Source organism: Urocitellus parryii, chromosome 7 (genome assembly GCF_045843805.1).
Source record: "Urocitellus parryii isolate mUroPar1 chromosome 7, mUroPar1.hap1, whole genome shotgun sequence".
Classification (NCBI taxonomy): Eukaryota; Metazoa; Chordata; class Mammalia; order Rodentia; family Sciuridae; genus Urocitellus; species Urocitellus parryii.
In genome coordinates, this window is record NC_135537.1 from 169,908,344 (window position 1) to 169,927,530 (window position 19,187).

At 35.0% G+C, this 19,187-nt stretch overlaps 1 protein-coding gene across 1 annotated transcript in view; it reads right to left on the reverse strand.

The window, feature by feature from the left end:
* The window catches only part of Smurf2 (SMAD specific E3 ubiquitin protein ligase 2), a 98,281-nt gene that overhangs the window by 14,961 nt on the left and 64,133 nt on the right, over positions 1–19,187 (reverse strand). Inside the window, exons 9-12 of the mRNA XM_026402282.2 lie at positions 17,893–17,977; positions 11,879–12,037; positions 2,044–2,239; positions 541–644 (exon numbers count right to left, since the gene is read on the reverse strand). Coding sequence (XP_026258067.1) covers positions 541–644; positions 2,044–2,239; positions 11,879–12,037; positions 17,893–17,977 — 544 coding nt within the window. The remainder of the gene's footprint in view (positions 1–540; positions 645–2,043; positions 2,240–11,878; positions 12,038–17,892; positions 17,978–19,187) is intronic.

Here is a 19,187-nt window from a genome sequence, read left to right on the forward strand (position 1 = left end):
AAAGTAATAACTGTAGTTATACTTAAGTCTCTGCTCACTCAATTTTGGGCAATTTATTTATTTATTTATTTATTAAAGAGGGGGGGAGGGAGGGAGGGAGAGAGGGAGAGAATTTTTAATATTTATTATTTAGTTATCGGCGGACACAACATCTTTGTTTGTATGTGGTGCTGAGGATCGAACCCGGGCTGCGCGCATGCCAAGTGAGCGCGCTACCGCTTGAGCCACATCCCCAGCCCCGGGCAATTTTTTTAAATTAATTTTTTTTTACAGTTTTAAAATTTGTTCTAATTAGTTATAGATGACAGTAGAATGGATTTTGACACATCATACATAAATGGAGTATAACTTCTTAATTGTCTGGTTATACATGATATAGAGTTACACAGGTAATTTTGGGCAATTTTAATACATTTTAGCATCAGAGAGTATAAATTACCTAGCAGTTCAGCTACTCATGACAAAGCTATATCACAGGAAGTGTCTTAAATTTGTAAGTATAAAGATCCACATATCATTAACAGACAAGCAAGTCTTTACCTGGCAACCCCTCCATAATCAAGGCCTTCTTCTCCACGAAATTTTATCATTAATCTCTTCCAGAGATCTTTTGGTCTCATTTTCATCACCTGTCTATATGACTCCTGAAAAAAAATACATATATATTATTATTAGGTGTTTTTAACCTATTAAACTCTCCCTCCCATCTCACTCACAAAACACAATTTAAATAAAGTGAAATTTTCCATTAAATCAATGAATAAATTCCAAATATTTTAAAACGCTTAATCCTTCTGAAAGCAATTTATTTAATAAATATTGTATGAAAACCCTACTAGGTACTAGTAATGTTTCCACTCACAATCAAAAGAGAATTTGGTAGAAGAGCAGATTTTTTTAAAAGTTGGTTGAACTAATCTTAGATTACAGGCACCAGTAAAGTAAGTGTAAGAAAAACAAAGTTCCAAAAGAAAATCAGCAATCATAAAGTGGTCTTCACTACATAGACAGCCTTATATCATTTTAAAATATGAATAGTAGACTACAAACAAGGTCAGAACTGCTCTGAAAGTAAAAAGTGCATCCTAATTTAGGAAGAGGGTTATCAGGTTCCAAATGTCTTTTGTACAAGAATCCTCTAATGAATGGGAAACCCCTACCTTTGGCCTCTACCGAGTATTATAACAAGAATTTTGAAGCTGGCATTAGGACCATAATCCAAGGATAAAAGTATATAACAGAAAGATTTTCAATAAATTAAAGAAGTAGTCCAACAGTAATCAGACAAAATAATTATTTTTTAATTAGAGTCCCTTAACTTTCAGAAGAATCAGAAAGCAAGGGATAGATAATACTTGGGGCCTTTATCTGTGATAATCTATACTAACATGGGCTGGGGCTGTAGCTCAGTGGGAGAGCACTTGCCTAGCATGGGTGAGGCCCTCGGTTCAATCTTCAGCACCACATAAAAATAAAGAAATAAAATAAAGGCATTCTGTCCATCTACAACTACAAAAAAAATTTAAAAATAAATAAATAAAATTCACTAACAGGTTAGGTGTGGTGGTGCATGCCTGTGATCCCAGCTGCTCAGGAAGCTGAAGCAGGAGGATCACGAGTTCAAAGCCAGCTTCAGCAACTTAGTGAGAACCTGTATCTAATAAAATACAAAACGGGTCTGAAGATGTGACTCAGTGTATAACTGTTCCTGGATTCAATTCTCAGTTCCAAAAAAAATTTAATTAATTAATTAAGAAAAATAGAATTCACTAATAAATAAGAATTTGCAATGCAGGGACCAAATTGAACTAAGGGGAATGTGTGGCACTCTTCATTCCATTTAATGGCTATATCACATACTGAGTATCTCCAATATTACTGCCTTTACTTCCCACAATCAAAAAATATAAATGAGAATGCTTCCATTTGAGAGGGATATGAATCCCAAAAAAGTATTCTTCGAAAAGGGAGAATAAAGCACTAAATTTAATTTTCCTCTATTTTAAAATAATACTTGTCAAAAACAAAGATTTCCAAGTTTACCTCAAAAATCTCTTCCCTGGAAACCTCAATGCGGCAGTGGCCAGCCTGAGGCTGTTGTTGGGAAAGTTCTTGCCGCAAGACTTTCAGTTTCTGAACCAGGTCTCGCTTGTACCTTGGCACTGTCAGACACTCTGTCTCATCAGGGCATAATGAAACCACTTGCTGTTGCTGTTGGTCTTTCAACTGGTTCTGCCGACTGGAAGTAACAGAAATGCTATTATAAAAGTATTTTAAATTAAAAAGATTGCTATTATACATTTAAAATATCAAATACCATCAAACTATAAATCAAGTCTAGCTGTATCATTTGCCAAGCCTTATTAGGACATATGGTCAGCCTAATTTTGGGGGGGGGGGCAACAATAAACCAGTTCCAAAGTTTATTTCTTATCATCCACAAGAACTGATAGAATTAGATAATGAAGTTTATCCACAAAGCTTTATACTGCTGCTGGGAACAAATTTTTCAAATACCATTTCCATTTTCCTCTACATTTTTCCATCACTCATTTTAAAATTCAGGCAGATGCCACCACTGCTTGCTATCTTGAGTCTGTCTTTCTGGAAGAGCCAAACGAAAGTTTAAATTGGCAGCATGGCAGAAACTCTTCCTCTTTTATCTGTTATAATCTATACTACAACAATTTGGGAGATCATGTTTAAGTTATTGTCACAGAGAAATAAGCACTTTACAAACAAGTCTAAGTACTTTATAAAAATGACTATTTCTCTGTGTGTGTATGTGGTAAAATAAATATAAATAAATTTCAGAGACACTAAGAAAATTCACTGTTGTGCTGAAGTGACGTCTAACTACACATATAATACCACAACATGAAAATAATGTTCCAAGTACATAATAATAATAATTTAAGAGACACTTTACCTACATATGTTTTTATTCTCCTGACACAAATTCTAAGTTGCACTTGAGATTTTTAAAAAAGAACTCTATAATATAATGAAGTAGTTAATTCCAAAAGTTTGTCAGAAAATAAAGTTATAATTTATTACTGATATTTATGCAGACACCGAGTGACAAAGATGGAGTTTAAAATTAATTTTACATGCAATAGATAAGAAAATAATCTCTCTTAACCTAAAGGAAAGAGTAATGGTAGTGATGATAAAATACATGAAAATAACTCAGTTTGTTAGCAGGTCATCCTAATTTACTTTACATATAGTGATTCTCACACCAGGCCAAATTTCATGTCTAAAACATAACCATACAAACAGCATTTTTGAAAATGTCAGTATTAACTGTTCTTCTAAACATAATAATAAAGGTGTTATTACACATACACACACACACATACACACACACACTCAATGTTATAAAAAGTATTCCCTTGGGCTAGGTTTTGGCTCAGCAGTAGAGCGCTTGTCTAGCTTGTGCGGGGGAGCTGGGTTTGATTCTCAGCACCACATAAAATAAAATAAAGGTATTGTGTCCAACTACGACTAAAACAAAATATTTTTTAAAGTATTCCATAAAAATTATACAATCCTATTTTTAAAAAATTAACTTGGGGGACGAGGGACATGGCCCAGTGGTAAAGAACTGTTTGGTGTATGTGAGGCCCTGGGTTTAATTAAGTCCCAGTACTACAGGATGGGTTGGAGAAAACTTGGGTATATTTCATACCAGATACAAAAACTAACTCAAAATGGATCATAGACCTCAGTGTAAAATCTAAAACCTTAAAACTTGTAAACAGAGGAAAATATATTTATAACCTGTGTTAGGCTATGATTTCTTAGATAACACAAGAACAAGTGAATAAATTAAACTAAAAAATTTTAAAGAAAATTTCTGCTTTTAAAAATGCACCAACAAGAAAATGAAAAGACGAATCATAGACTAGAAGAAAATCTTTGGAAAGCATATATCTGACATGTAAATATCCAAGAACTCTCAAAAACTCAATAATAAAAACTAAACAGCTCAAGGGGGCTGGGGTTGTAAGCTCAGTGGTAGAATACTTGCCTAGCATGTGTGAGGCCCTGGGTTTGATCTCCAGTACCACATAAAACTAAAATAAACAAAATAAAGGTATTGTGTCCGTCTACAACTAAAAATATCTTTAAAAAAACTAAACTAAACAGCTCAAATGAGGGAGTAGAAGACAAAGATTTCCCCAAAGGAGATACATGGATGGCAAAGAAACACATGAAAGATGCTCAACATCATTTGTCATTACAGAGAAGCACACTAAAACCAGAATGAGATACCACTACATACCAATTAGAATGTCTAAAACTAACAAGGTTAATCATACCAAGAGTTAGTAAGGATACAGAGCAACATCTCATGCATTGCTGGTGGGAATGTAAAATGGAACAATACTTTGAAAAGCGATCAGGCACTTTCTTTGAAAATTATACATAAATCTACCATATGATTTAGCCTTTCTACTCCTAGGTACTTTTCTACCCAAGAGAAATGAGAGCATATATTCCTACAAAAACAGGTACATAAAGACCTTTATCTTTTATAGCCAAACACTGGAAACAACGCAGATGATATTCCATTGTAACACTAAAAAGAAATGAACTATACATGTAAGAGAGATGAAGCCCAAAATTATTTGGGGTAAAAGAAAAGAAATCAAACAAATATACTGTTAAGATTCGATTTATCTAATATCCAAAAGGTAGTGTTGTGGATTGTCCCCTCCCAAAACATGTTGAAGTCTCAACTCTTCAGACCTGTGAATGTGACCTTATTTGGAAATAGGGTTTTTGCAGATATAATCAAGACAAGATAACAATGCATTGGGTTGGTCCTAAATCCAACTGGCATCCTTATAAGAGAGGGGAAATTTGGATGTAGATACAAAGAAAATAAACCTATAAGATGATTGAAGGCAAACATCAGAGTGAAATGTCTACAAGCCAAGGAACACCAACGTTTCCAGAAACCACCAGAAGCTAGAGGGGGCATGGAACAGATTCCTTCAGATCTTCCAGAAGGAACCAACCCAGCTGACTCCCCCAGTCTGGACTTCCCTCCAGAACTGTGAGGGAATGAATTTATTTGTTCACCCAACTTGTGGTATTTTGTTGCAGTAACCCTGGGAAACTAATACAAGGTGAAAGCAGCATAGGGAGGGAGAGGAAAAGAAATTACAAATGGGCATGAGGAAACTTTTGAAGGATGGATATGTTCACTTTCATGTGATGATAGTTTCTTGGGTATATAACATGTTAAATATGTTAAACTGTATAAAAATTTATAGTTGATTGTATGTCAATTATATTTCAATAAAGCTGGGGTCTTTTTTTTTGGTACTGGGGATTGAACTCAGGGGCACTCAACAACTGAGCCACATCTCCAGCCCTATTCTGTATTTTATTTAGAGACAGGGTCTCACTGAGTTGCTTAGTGCCTCGCTATTACTGAGGCTGGCTTTTAACTCTTGATCCTCCTGCCTCAGCCTCCCGAGCCGCTGGGATTACAGGCATGTACCACCGCGCCCAGCAAAGCTGTTTTTTTTTTTTTTTTTTAAATCCAGAGACAGCAAGCTCATTCACAAAGCCTTGTGTGAAAGACTGTCTGAAGACCTGCAAATAGAAAAGGCTTAAAACTGAAACAGTAAATAATCTCAGATTCAGCCACCAAAAGCTATTATTTCTCATACACACAGGGAAAAGAAAAATACAATTACCCAATAAAGCAGTCTGTCTCTTCAAACTGTACTAGGGTGCAAAAGGCATTTATGTAAAGACTAATGTCTATGCTAGGAAAGAAACACTGCAGGTGTCAATCCTATATCCTTCAAGATGTCTAACAATGCCTAGTGACTTAATTAGGAAATCAAACAATTTTCTTAAAATAAGTGAACCTGACATGCAAAGACTCAAATTGTAAAGTCCTTGCCCATAGTGATCTTTAAAAAGAAAAAGTGAAAAGCTTCCTTTATAGTAATAACTTCCTGCAATGCCAATCAAAGGAAAGGAAATAATTACTGTTAAAAGAATAAAAACAGGGGGGCTGGGGTTGTAGCTCAGTGGTAGAGCACTTGCCTAGCACATGTGAGGCCCTGGATTCGATCCTCAGCACCACATAAAGATAAATAAATAAAATAAAGGTATTGTATCCATCTACAACTATTAAAAAAATAAAATAAAAACAGGAAGAGAAAAAAAGGGAAGAAAAAAATACCTCTCTACAGTCAAACTGGTTGAATTCAAATCCCAGCTCTCATGCTCTTTATATATCTCTAGACAACTTATGTAACTGAGGCTCCATTTTTCTCATTGGTGAGAGGGAGACAACATAGAGTTACAATAAGGATGACACAGTGCTCAGAGCACACTATGCAGAGTGAATGCTAATCATCAGAACTGTAACGGTATAGTTACTGGGTTAAAAAATCTATAAAGTTTGCTTGAAGCAGGAAAATTAAAAAAAAAAACAGATTTTAAATTATTTCTTAGAAGAATATGTCCTTTGCCAAGTTATTTACTGAATCCCAATGACAATATTTTGTAATAGTTTATCAACTCTGTACCATCACTGACAGAGTATGTGCTGAGGCCTCACAGGTACTGCATAATCTTCATAATATTAAAAAAAAATAACACCAATAGTATTTCAGGAGGGACTTGGGAGTTAAGGAGGGAGAGATTAAAGTACTATATAAGAAAGAACTTAAATAATATTCTCATAAACATTTTATATATAATAGGCCTAGTACATATTTCTAAGAGGTAACTTTTCTTATCACTTCCTTTCAAAAATTTAATTACCAGTTCTTCTTAGTTTGAATCGGAGAGTTCTCTCTAAAACATAACTTGCTCCACTACATTATTTTCTAGCTCAGATAAGTACCCTTTCTATGATTGACTGCAATCAGTTCTCACTTCCTAAATGTTGAAATAGGCACACACACACAAACAAAACCCTTAATTAAAAATCAAAATCATCTAAAAATACTTATGAAAGTTATACAACAATAAAGTCCATACATCATAGCTTCTCCTACAATTCAGACTAAAGGTTAAACTACTTTCACCAATTCATAATTAGCCTAATAGCAACAGCAATACTCCAATAAGATTTTTTGGAAAAAAGAAAAAATTTCAGACAGAAAACAATAAGACTACAAAGTAAGAGAACAATATATTTGACAGATCAAAGATTTAGATTCAAAATTCCTTTAACCCAGGTTTTTTTTTTTTTTTTTTTAATACCAGGGATTGAACCCAGTGGTGCTTAATCGCTGAGGCACATCCCTAGGCCTTTTTTTTTTTTTTTTTTAATTTTGAGACAGGGTCGCACTAAATTGCTTAAAGCTTAGTTAAAAGGCTGAGGCTAGCTTTGAACTTGTGATTCCTCCTGCCTCAGCCTCCCAAGTTGCTGGGATTACAGGCATGTGCCACTGCACCTAGGCCTAGTACATATTTCTAGTACATATTTTATTGTTATATAACTTTCATAAATATTTTTAGATAATTTTGATTTTTAATTATGTTTTGTTTGTGTGTGTGTGTGCGCGCGCGTGTGTGTGCATGCCTGTTTCAGCATTTAGGAAGTGAGAACTGATAGCAATACAATCATAGAAAGGGTACTTATCTTTAACACACATTTAAAACACATCCCCAAAGTCTTTTAAAATAGAAATAAAGCATCAACATAAAAAAAGAGTCTTCTATCCAACATATCCTAAGATATACAAGGATTAATGTAACAACAGTTAAATTTTAAAACTGATGCCTTATGATGTGGGGGGAGGGTGTACTGGAGATTGAACTCAAGGGTACTTAACCACTGAACCACGTCCCCAGCCCTTTTTTGTATTTATTTAGAAACAGGGTCTCATTGAGTTGCTTATGGCCTGGCTAAGTCACTGTGGCTGACATTTGAATTCATGATCCTCCTGCCTCAGCCTCCCAAGCCACTAGTATTATAGACATGCGCAACTGCTCCCAGCTGAATATCCTTTTTAAAACTATAATCTAGGTTAAAATTGTTTCCTTTACCACATCATGATAAATCCCAGCTGAATATCCTTTTTAAAACTATAATCTAGGTTAAAACTGTTTTCTTTACCTCATCATGATAAATTCACTTGTACATACAAATTTTGTTTTACATTTTATATCTGAATAAAAACTAACTCCTTTATCACTTCTAAGTTAGCTTCTGATAGAAATTTAAATGTTGTGAATAATTTTTATATATTTGTTCTAATATAACATGACTATAAACCTCAGAGAAGATTTATCAGGTTGGAGACTTTACAGATGACACTCTGTCAATTGTAGTTCTGAAATTCTGTCCTCCTTAAAAAACAAAAGGAAACAAACAAAAAAACAGATACACAAATGTTTAAGCTTTTTCACAGCATAATAAGTCAAAGATATTAAAGGGAGGAGCAATACTTTGATACAGGGCTGGGGATGTGGCTCAAGCAGTAGCGCGCTTGCCTGGCATGCGTGCGGCCCGGGTGATCCTCAGCACCACATACAAAGATGTTGTGTCCACCAAATACTAAAAAATAAATATTAAAAAAATTCTCTCTCTCTCACTCTCTCTTAAAAAAAATACTTTGATACACACACCATACACACACAAACACACACACACACACACAAAAAAAAAAAAAAACAGGACAGGCAAAATGGTGCCTGCTTGGAATCCCAGTGATTCAGGAGGCTCAGGCAGAAAATTAGAAGTTTAAGGCCAGCCTCAACAATTTAACTAGGAATGTAGCTCAATGACCAACCGTCTCAGTTCCACCCCAGTGCAAAGAAAAAAAATTCACTTGAGAACTATCTACTGGGAATGACCATAAAACTTGGAGATAAGACAAAGGCAAATGTTGATGATATTAATGCTACTTTCTAAACAGAATTGGAAAAATAATAATCATCAGAAAAGCAGTCAATTGTTCTTCAAATTACCTCCTATAATTTACTCAAACAGAAAAGGCAACTGACATTTCTAATCATCCCATCTAGTCCTATCTTCAGAACACTAATTTTAATTCAGTTATTTGATACAACTAACTACTCAAAAGACAGAATACCTATAACTATTCTACTGAAATGTTCACTGGCAACATCAAGTCAAACTCCAAACTCCTACTACCTAAAGAGGTGATTCTGAGGACAGAAGATAAAATAGAGTACCTCCTGAGGCTTTTCTGGGCCTCCAAAAGAGACAGAATTCTGAGTCTTCAATAAATACACATCTACCAAAAACTTGGGTATGCTACATACTAAAGAAGGAAAAATGTAGAGAATATGGGCACTCTTCTTAAGTAATTCAGGGTCCAGTGGGGTAGGGGAAGCAGGAAGGTAACAAATAATGATAATACTAAAACAAAACAAAGCTCTCTATAGAGAATGTCAACATCTCATGTATTCCTTATCATCTCCCCAAATCCCAGTTAGTTACTCCCATATGCCACTTAAATCCACACACAAAGGAAAAAGTCCCAATAGATTAAAGACTTGCCTAGTAAAGAAAAAAACTCTAAATGCATCAAAAATTCATCTACACTTCAAATTTTAAAATTTAAAGGGCATACTAGAAAAGTAAGCAAAGGATGTAAACTATTTATATGAAATGCCATACAACTGATCAACAGGCCAACAAAAAACTGTTCAATCTGAATAGTCCATGGTCAAAAGATGTAAAGGGGACCTCCACCAAAAAAAGAAAAGAAATCCAAGCGGCCAATAAACCTATGAGAAGTTGTTCAACCTCATTAAAAAATAGGAAAATGCTGGCAAATTATAATTACAAAGCATTAATAGGCAAATACCAAATACTAGTAAGGTTCTCAAGCAACAGGAACTCATAAAATGCTGGTAAAAGACTCTAGAAAAATTGTGCTTCTATATTAGAATGGGAGGAAAAAATACTCTATGATATTGTAATTCAACCACTAGGCAAGTGCCCCAGAGCAGTGTTATTCAAAGGGTAGACTGCAGATCCTAATGCTCAGAAAAAGCCCATACATATTTCTTCAAGTGCTTACAAACTGTAAATCTGCCAAATACTTGTGAATTTGTAACCAAAATTTTAGAATCTTCTATCCACAATAAAGTAAGATCTATTGACATAATGAGACTGCTAAGATAACTGTATACATTTAAATGAAGGAACCATAGATATTTTAAATGCTTCATTCTGTTCTCGTAAACAACTGCTAGATACCTCTCATTTAAATGTTTTGCTTTATGAAACCTTGCTCCAAAAAAATTAATGAATCAAAGATATTTTCCATTCTGAGTTATTTAAGCTTTAACTACTTGGAGGTGGGAAGAGGGGTGGACTGGTTACTGGGTATAATACCCAGGGTCTCATACTTGCTAGGCAAATGCTTTACCACAAAGCTATATCCCCAAACTTTCAAAACACTTTTGTTATGAGATAGGGGCTTTCTATGCTGCCTAGGCTGGTTTCAAACTTTGAATCCTTTTGCCTCAGCCTCCCAAGCAGTGGTTACAAGATTGTGCCAACATGTACAGTTTGTTTTAAAATTTTAACATTCTTCATAAGTACTTGACTTTTGAGTACTTATCATGTATGTTAGGAATGAGAAGACAGACCATGTAATATTTTTTAGACATGATAGAGTAAGTTATTCTGGAGTCAGAGAGAACCTTGTTCTTCAAAGTCTAAGGCCAAGAACCTTGTTGATATACTATTGTCAAAGTGTTTTTGCCGGGGCTGGGGATATAGCTCAGACGTGGAGTCGGCTCTCTATCCCTCCCTTTCCCCACTCATACACACACCCAACAGTTTCATCAAAATTGTTGAAAAAGATACCTTGGTGTTTTGCTTAGTAATGAAGTTTCCTTTTCTCTCTTTATTTACCCCTCCCCTTCCTCAGAAGGCAATGTAGGAACAAACAAAGTTAGGAAAAAACTAGACAGCTAAAGAAAAAAGAAAAGCAAAGATACAAATAACACCTACAAACAATGCTCAATAACATAGTTAACAGCCAACTAAAGCCAGGATGTTCGGTATGAATCTGGACATGGCCACTTACTGCCTGGCGACCTACAGAAAGTCAACCTCTAGATTTCAGTTTCCTTATACATATAAATGGCAGTAACTACCTCAAGGAATTTGTGGGGAAAAAAATTGTTAATATATATAAAGTAAAAGAACAACACTTCACAAATAATAAAAGCTATTGAAAAGCCACTAATATTAGTTGTGTTGCAACAGCAACACAAAAATACATTGTTCAGCCTCAACTTCTGTCAAGCTACTGCCTATCGGAAAAAACACCCTCTCACTTGAATACTTTATTTATTTTTTTTTTTTTTTTTAGGTTTTAGGTGGTCACAATATTTATTTTGTTTTTATGTGGTGCTGAGAATCGAACCCAGTGCCTCACACATGCTAGGCGAGTGCGCTACCAGTTGAGCCACATCCCTAGCCCCTCACTTGAGTACTTTCAATACATACCTTTATCTAACATTTCAAGTTCAGTTCCTACTTAAGCATAATAGAATTAAAATACTCATATGTCTGAGTAAACTCTGTCACACTCTTACATAAAATTTGATCAGTAAAAATAATAAATTGAAGGACTGGGGATGTGGCTCAAGCGGTAGCGCGCTTGCCTGGCATGCGTGCGGCCCTGGTTCGATCCTCAGGACCACATACAAACAAAGATGTTGTGTCCGCCGAGAACTAAAATAAATAAATAAATATTTAAAAAGAAGCCAGAAAACTTTAAAAAATAATAATAATAATAATAAATTGAAGAGAGCAGACATTCTTTCACATTGATTATAGAAAGTATCCATCCATTTCCTCTGGTTCCAGCAGGTATTTTTATATGTATTGTTTCAAAAAACTTACTTTAAAACTAAATGCAAGTTGGCAGAGAGTCGAGGATCTGTAAATTGTGTTGTTCTGTTGTTATGGTCAACGAAATAAACTCTGCCTGTTGCAGTATTACGGATCTCCCATCCAGGAGGCAAAGGACCAAGCTCTTCACAATTGATGTTGCTAAGATCCCTGCAAAAACAAATATAAAGTAAAAAATACCTCATTGCTGTGCCTGCTGAGCCAAGCAAGTGTAAATGACATACAACAATTCCATGAAGTCTGAGAAAATGTATTGTTTTAGAAACTTGAGATGTTGAGCTGGAATCTTTAATTCCCAGTGGTTTAACAAACTTGCATGTTCAAAACCCAATCCATAAACAGCTCAGAAGAACTTATCACAAAGCCTACGTTTTTAGTAGGTCAGTTTCTCGACTTTAATGTAACACAGATTTTAAATTAATATAAAAGTAATCACAACATTTGCCAACATAAACTATACTTCAATATTTGTTTGACAGAAAATACTGTGTTACAAGTATCAGTGATAAAAGGAAATAAATGTTTTCTAAAATTTCCCTCAACTATTTCTTTCTTTACTACATCAAAAATATGTGTAAATAATGTCTATTCCATGAGTAATTTTAAGCTCTCCAACAAAGCAAAACTGGAAATGTTTTTGAAATTATGATCCTATCATAAGTTCAAGGCTAGCCTCAGCAACTTATCAAGGCCCTACACAACTTAATGAAACCCTGTCTCAAAATAAAAAAAAATTAAAAGGCTCAGTGGTAGAGCACCTCTGAGTTAAATCCCAAATACAAAAAAAAAAAGAAGAAGAAATTATGATCTTGAAAATAATCACAGCTTTTTTTTTTTAAAGGATAACTAGCTCATTTTGACTTTTGAAGTCTGTGAACTTGTGAATAAAAAACCTGTTTGATACACCAAAAGAACAACACACTAAGGCTAACTACCGCTGCAATAAAAAAAGCTAATAAACTTTTTTGGGGGAGGGGGTGGGGGTAACAGGGATTGAACTCAGGGGCACTCCCAAGTCACATCCCCAGCCCTATTTTGTATTTTATTTAGAGACAGGGTCTCACTGAGTTGCTTAGCACCTCACTTTTGTTGACTCGGGCTTTCAACTCTCAATGCTCCTGCCTTAGCCTCCCAAGCCGCTGGGATTACAGGCAGTTAATAGACTTTTTTAAAGCTGTATATGGATACAATATCTTTATTTATGTTTTTATGTGGTTCTGAGAATCGAACCCAGTGCCTTGCACATGCTAGGCAAGCATTCTACCACTGAGCCACAACCCCAGCCCAGTTAATGCATTTTAATGAACCAAAGGCCACTGTTATTATATTGCACACACTTAAAATACTATTATATATAAACAAGGATTTATAGGACCTTAAATAATAAGATAAGGAGCCTCAAGTTATTAAACACATTAAGGTGCTAGGAAGTTAATATGCTCTGAGTAGGCATGTCCTATACCTGACACTAGGCATTGCTTCCCTTTGGTTATTCATAATGAAACCAACAATAAGGACTATAAAATCCTATCTATCCTCTACACTGTTAGAACAAAAATCTTTCAGAGTGCAGATCCCAAAGTTACTGTCATCATCTACTGGGACAATGAAGTCACTGTCTTCCGTGACCCCACTAAAGCCTCATGTAACAATGAGTAATATGCTCAGGTCATTTCAAGCCCAAGTGAACCACTTCAAGCTACAGAAATTACCTGTAAATGCTAAGGAACTGCCACTCTTTGAAAGTGACCAAGAAAGCTCAAGCATCTAGACACTAAAACTGTTTGCCTTTTGTGGTCTTTAGGGGCTTGGGGGAAGGGGGCTTGAAAAGATACAAGCAGCATGTCTAAAGTAAATTTAAACTAGAACATAATTGTGCTGATAAGATTCTTCAAAACCACGTTTTAAAAGTTAAACTAGACAAAGATTTCCGCCCCACCCCCTCAAGTAACAGCTTGTTCTGGGTGAAACATGATGATGGGCACAAATGGGCCCTCATAGATTTGTTGAAATGATGACTTTGACTTTTGTTTAGAGGTGCTCCAAGAGGATTCTCCTGACCTACTCCAGGGCTCAGGATGCTGAGGGAGGAGGATGGTGAGTTCAGAGAAAGCCTCAGCAAATCAGCAAGGCCTTAAGCAACTTAGTGAGACCCTGTCTCTAAATAAAATATAAAAAGGGCTGGGGATGTGGATCAGTAGTTGAGCACCATGGGTTCAATCCCCAATATAAAAAAAAAAAAGAGAGAGATCCTCTACAAAACAACTAAAGTTTAAAGGGAAACATATATTTGAAGACATAGCTAGTCACAAAAGAAGCAAGGAAAAGCTCCAAGAATCCTACTAAAAGAGGTAGGGAGGGAGGGAGAAAAAGAGGGAAGGGAGGGAGGAAAATGAAGGTGGAGCTGGTACTTGAGTGGCCAGTGTGGAGAGAGAAAGGCCATCAGCAAGGTTGGGAAAGGAAACTAATAACTTTCCCCAAAAACTGAGATCTCAAAATAATGAGGTAATTCCAGGAAAACTACCTAAAATTCTACTTCAGGTCTCGAGAACCCCAACTAATCAAGATCAAATAATAAATTCACAATCTAAAATCACCAAACACTTCAGAAAAGAACAACATTGTTAAAGTCAGGAGAAACAATAAACCAGAATCAGATCCCCAAGCACTGTTAGAAATCAAAAAGAGAACAGTGATGATATGCAGTTTTTTAAAAAATTAAAAAGGTACCATTACAAAATGAACTATCAATGAAACATTATTAAAAAATAAATGAAGGGGCTGGATTGTGGCTTAGTGGTAGAGCACCTGCCTAGCATGTGTGAGGCCCTGGGTTCAATCCTTAGCACTATATATAAATACATAAAATAAAGGTCCATTTACAACTAAAAAGAAAAAATTTTTTTTAAATAAAAATAAATGGTGATATTTTCTTAAATGGAACTTTTATAAGTAAAAAACAATGATAGAAATCAAAGAATGAGAATTCTATTGATATAATGTAGAAACTAATTTTTATATTATTTTATTTAGAATTTTATTGATCTACAGTAATACATGGGAGAGGACTGACTAAAAACGTAAAAAACTGGAAATAATTTTTATGTCCAACTGGGAACTGATTAGAGAAAAATGGAATGTTATGCAGCCATAAAAATACAAATCTGAGCCAGGCACAGTGGTGCATGCCTGTAATCTCAACAACTCAGGAGGCTGAGGCAGGAGAATCACAAGTTCAAAGCTAGACTCAATGATTTAGCAAGGCCCTAAGCAACTTAGTGATACCCTGTCTCAAAATAAAAAATAAAAAGGGCTGGGGATGTGGATCGATGGTAGAACACCCCTGGGTTAATCCTTGATACAATTAATAAATGAATCTGAACTTCAAGACTATAGCCAATATACAATAAAATGAATAATTAGGCCTTAATCATTACTTTAAACAGAAATGCAAAGCATAATAAAATGGGACTTCTCAGATAAATTTAAGTGTATGGATATCTTTAAATGATAATTCAAGTTTATCTTTCTCGCTGCCGCAAAATCATTTTTCTTCTATATACGTCTTACCAATGACTTTAAGTAATTTTAAAGAAAAGCTCATTATTTATCTTCAATTTGATAAACAGAATCCAAAACACTTCCTTTCATAATTTAACAAATTCTGATTTCTAAAAGTTAGGACCTTAAATTTTTTTCCCAAGCTTAACTTAAAAGATACAAAATTCTCTCTCTACTACTAGTTAAAATTTAACATTTATACCACCAAGAAATGGCAACTTGAGCATATTTTGCTGGCTGCCACCCTCAAAAGATTCTAATTAAATTATATAATCAAATATTTTCTATAGTTTTATTTATAAATAAATAGCAAGTGTCAGGGCAACCCAACATCAGCTAGTCACATCTGTTTTTTGATTCAGTTACAAACAGAAGACTGAGTCAGCTTTAGGAAGGAATGTTCTCTTGACACTCCCTGGGTTTTTTTTATGTTGAGGGGGTTGATATACAAAACATCCTCACTTTACAAAGGTACACATGTACCACAGAAAGTTGATTTAGAACTTAATTTTGAATTCCAAGCTTTTTGGCAAATCAGGCTGCACTACTTGGTACTTTGTACATGCTCATTAGAAAAATAACTCAAGCTGGGCTGGGATTGTGGCTCAGAGGTAGAGTGCTCGCCTAGCATGCGTGAGGCACCAGGTTCGATCCTCAGCACCACATAAATATAAAATAAAGACATGTGTCCACCTATAACTAAAAAAAATAAATAAATATTTAAAAAAAGAAAGAAAAATAAAAGAAAATAACTCAAGCTAGCAGTGAAGCATGCCTATAATCCCAGGTCTACTGGGAAAGCTGAGGAAGAAGAATTGCAAATTCAAGGACAGCCTGGGCAACTCAGGGGGACCATGTCTCAAAATAAAATATAAAAAGGGCTAGGGACTTATCTCAGTGGTAAAGTGCCTCTGGGTTCAATCCCCAGTTTCGAAAAAAAAGAGGAAAAAAAAAAAAACCTAAATATTTAGTACCAGAATGTATTTAAAATTACACTAATTATTAAATTGATTTGTGTGTCATTCCATCTTCTTGAAGTCAGAATACAACTGATATTTTGGTTAACAAATGCAATGCCTACAGTTCAAATGTATAAGTTTTAATTTTTAAATAAAATGGAATTGGAATTCTAAGCTGTTTTCTTTATTCTTTTTCTGGTACTGGGGATTGAAGCCAGGGAGCTCTACAACTAAACTAGATCCTCAGCTCTTTTTAGTTTGTTTATTTGCAGTACTGGAGGTCGAACTCAGGGCCTTGTGCATGCTCAGCAAGTGTTCTACCACTGAGTTATATCCCCAACCCTTTATTTTTTTATATCAAGACAAGGTCTCACTAAATTGCAGAGGCTGGCCTTGAACTTGCCATGACCCTGTCTCAGTCTACAGAATTGGGATTATAAGTGTGTGCCACCATACTCAGTCACTTATTTTCTTTTCTGCATCAAAATGAAACTATTAAGGAACACATAGAAGATCGCTGAATAATTTGTACAAGATTAAAAATTTTTAACTTAATAAAAAAGCCTGACCAGAAATAAAACTTATTATCTCCTACCTATTTTTTCCTGTCTTTTTAAAAATTAATTTATTTATTTTAATTTGTTATACATGACAGGAGAATGCATTTCAATTCATAGTACACATAAAGAGCACAATTTTTCACATCTCTGGTTGTACACAAAGTAGAGTCACACCATTCATGTCTTCAAACATGTACTTAGGGTAATGATGTCCATCTCATTCCACCATCTTTAATCTCTACCTATTTTAAATGCAATATTTTAGCCCATGTTTTGGCTTGCCTTTTTTTTGATACTTGGGATTGAACACAGTGATGTTTTACCACTGAGCTACATCCCCAGCCCCGCCCCCCTCTTTTTGTTTCCTTTTCCCAGAAACAGGGCCTTGTTAAATTGTTGAGACTGGACTTGAACTTGATCCTCCTACCTCATTTAAAATGAGACTGCAAACTGGGGGCAGTAGTGCACGCCTGTAATCCCAGTAGCTTGGGAGGCTGAGGCAGGAGAATCAAAAGTTCAAAGCCAGCTTCAGCAAAAGTGAAGCGCTAAACAACTCAGTGAGACCCTGTCTCTAAATAAAATACAAAATAGGGCTGGGGATGTGGCTCAGTGGCCAAGTGCCCCTGAGTTCAATCCCTGGTACCAAAATAAGGGAATAGGTGTGATTGCATATGCCACAATGCTCAGCTGTCTCACTTTTTTTTTAAAGGGATCAGAAAAGGGGACTGGACACTGGTGGGGGGAACTGGTGAGACTTCAGAGAAACAGGTAAGACTTTCTACTGAATGTCAAACTCAAATGACTGTCAGAGTCAAACATATATATAAACTATTTTTAAAAGTTAAATATCTTTTTTAAAAACTGCAAGAAACCCAAAGTAAGATGTATATTCATTGTATGAAGAGTACTTAAAATATATTCTTACCTAGGTACTCTTGGATCATGCCATGTGCTCACACCAGTTTGAGTGTGTAAGAAATATACCTGACCTTGTTGCGTTGTCCTCTGTTCTGTAAAATAAAGAAAACTAATAAGAAGAACAAAATTCAGAATGTCCAAATCAAATACTTTTACATACTCTGGGATGACATACTAATAGGGAAAATTTCCAGTCTATTTCATTATGAAAACCAGCTTCACAAATCACTTTTTCTGTTTCCTAGAAACAATTATATGAAAGTTACAGACCAGATATCTAAAACCTAACTAAACTTATAATGTAGTGCAATCGCAATGGAAAATAGAAAATAAGACTGTGATAACACCAATAAGTAAACAAGACAAAGGTAAAGAAGTGATCTCTTTTTTTGGAACTAGAGACTGAACTCAGGAGCACTTAACCACTGAGCCAATCCCCAGCCCTTTTTATGTTTTATTTTGTGACAGAGTCTCACTAAGTTGCTTAGGGCCTATGTTGCTAAGGCTAGCCTCAAACTTATGACCCTCCTCCTCAGCCTCTGAGTTGCTGAGATTGAAGACATACACCACCATGCTGGGCCAGAAATGTATTCTTTCAACTATATTTAGGCTAAAACAGACACACAAAAAAGATGAGCTACAAGGAACACATTATAAAATCACAAACAGGTAAAGGGCTGGGATTGTGGCTCAGTGGTAGAGTGCTTGCCTAGCACATGCGAGGCCCTGGGTTCGATCCTCAGCACCACATTAAAAAATAAATAAATAAAATAAATGTATTGTGTCTAACTACGACTAAAAAAATTAATATTTTTAAAAAGTTTTTAAAAATTCAATATACAAGACAACAAAACCATTGTTAATATTTATTAGCAGAAATTTATTTATAAGCTTCTAATTAAGTCAATAAACTTAAACTGCAAACTTTAAAAAATTTTAAACAAAAATGTTTAAATTCAGTTACAGATGACAGCTGTAATAATTTCAGCCTTGGTATCTACCTTATTTCTGTTTTAGTTGTATAAAATTTTTTTTAATCTAGATCACACAATATTATAAAAGTATAACTACTCCTATTCCAAATAGCTTGCCTTATAATCTCAAAGATAAATGGCGAAAGATAACTTTATTTTAAGATCTATACATTGACAATAACAGCTAGATTTTATTGAGCATTTTCTATGCCACTCTTTCAGATACTTCACATAAAATATCATTTATTCATGCAATAAACCTACACTATTGGCACTATTACATTTCCCGTATGTTCACAGAGGCTAAATACTATGCTCAGTGTAACAT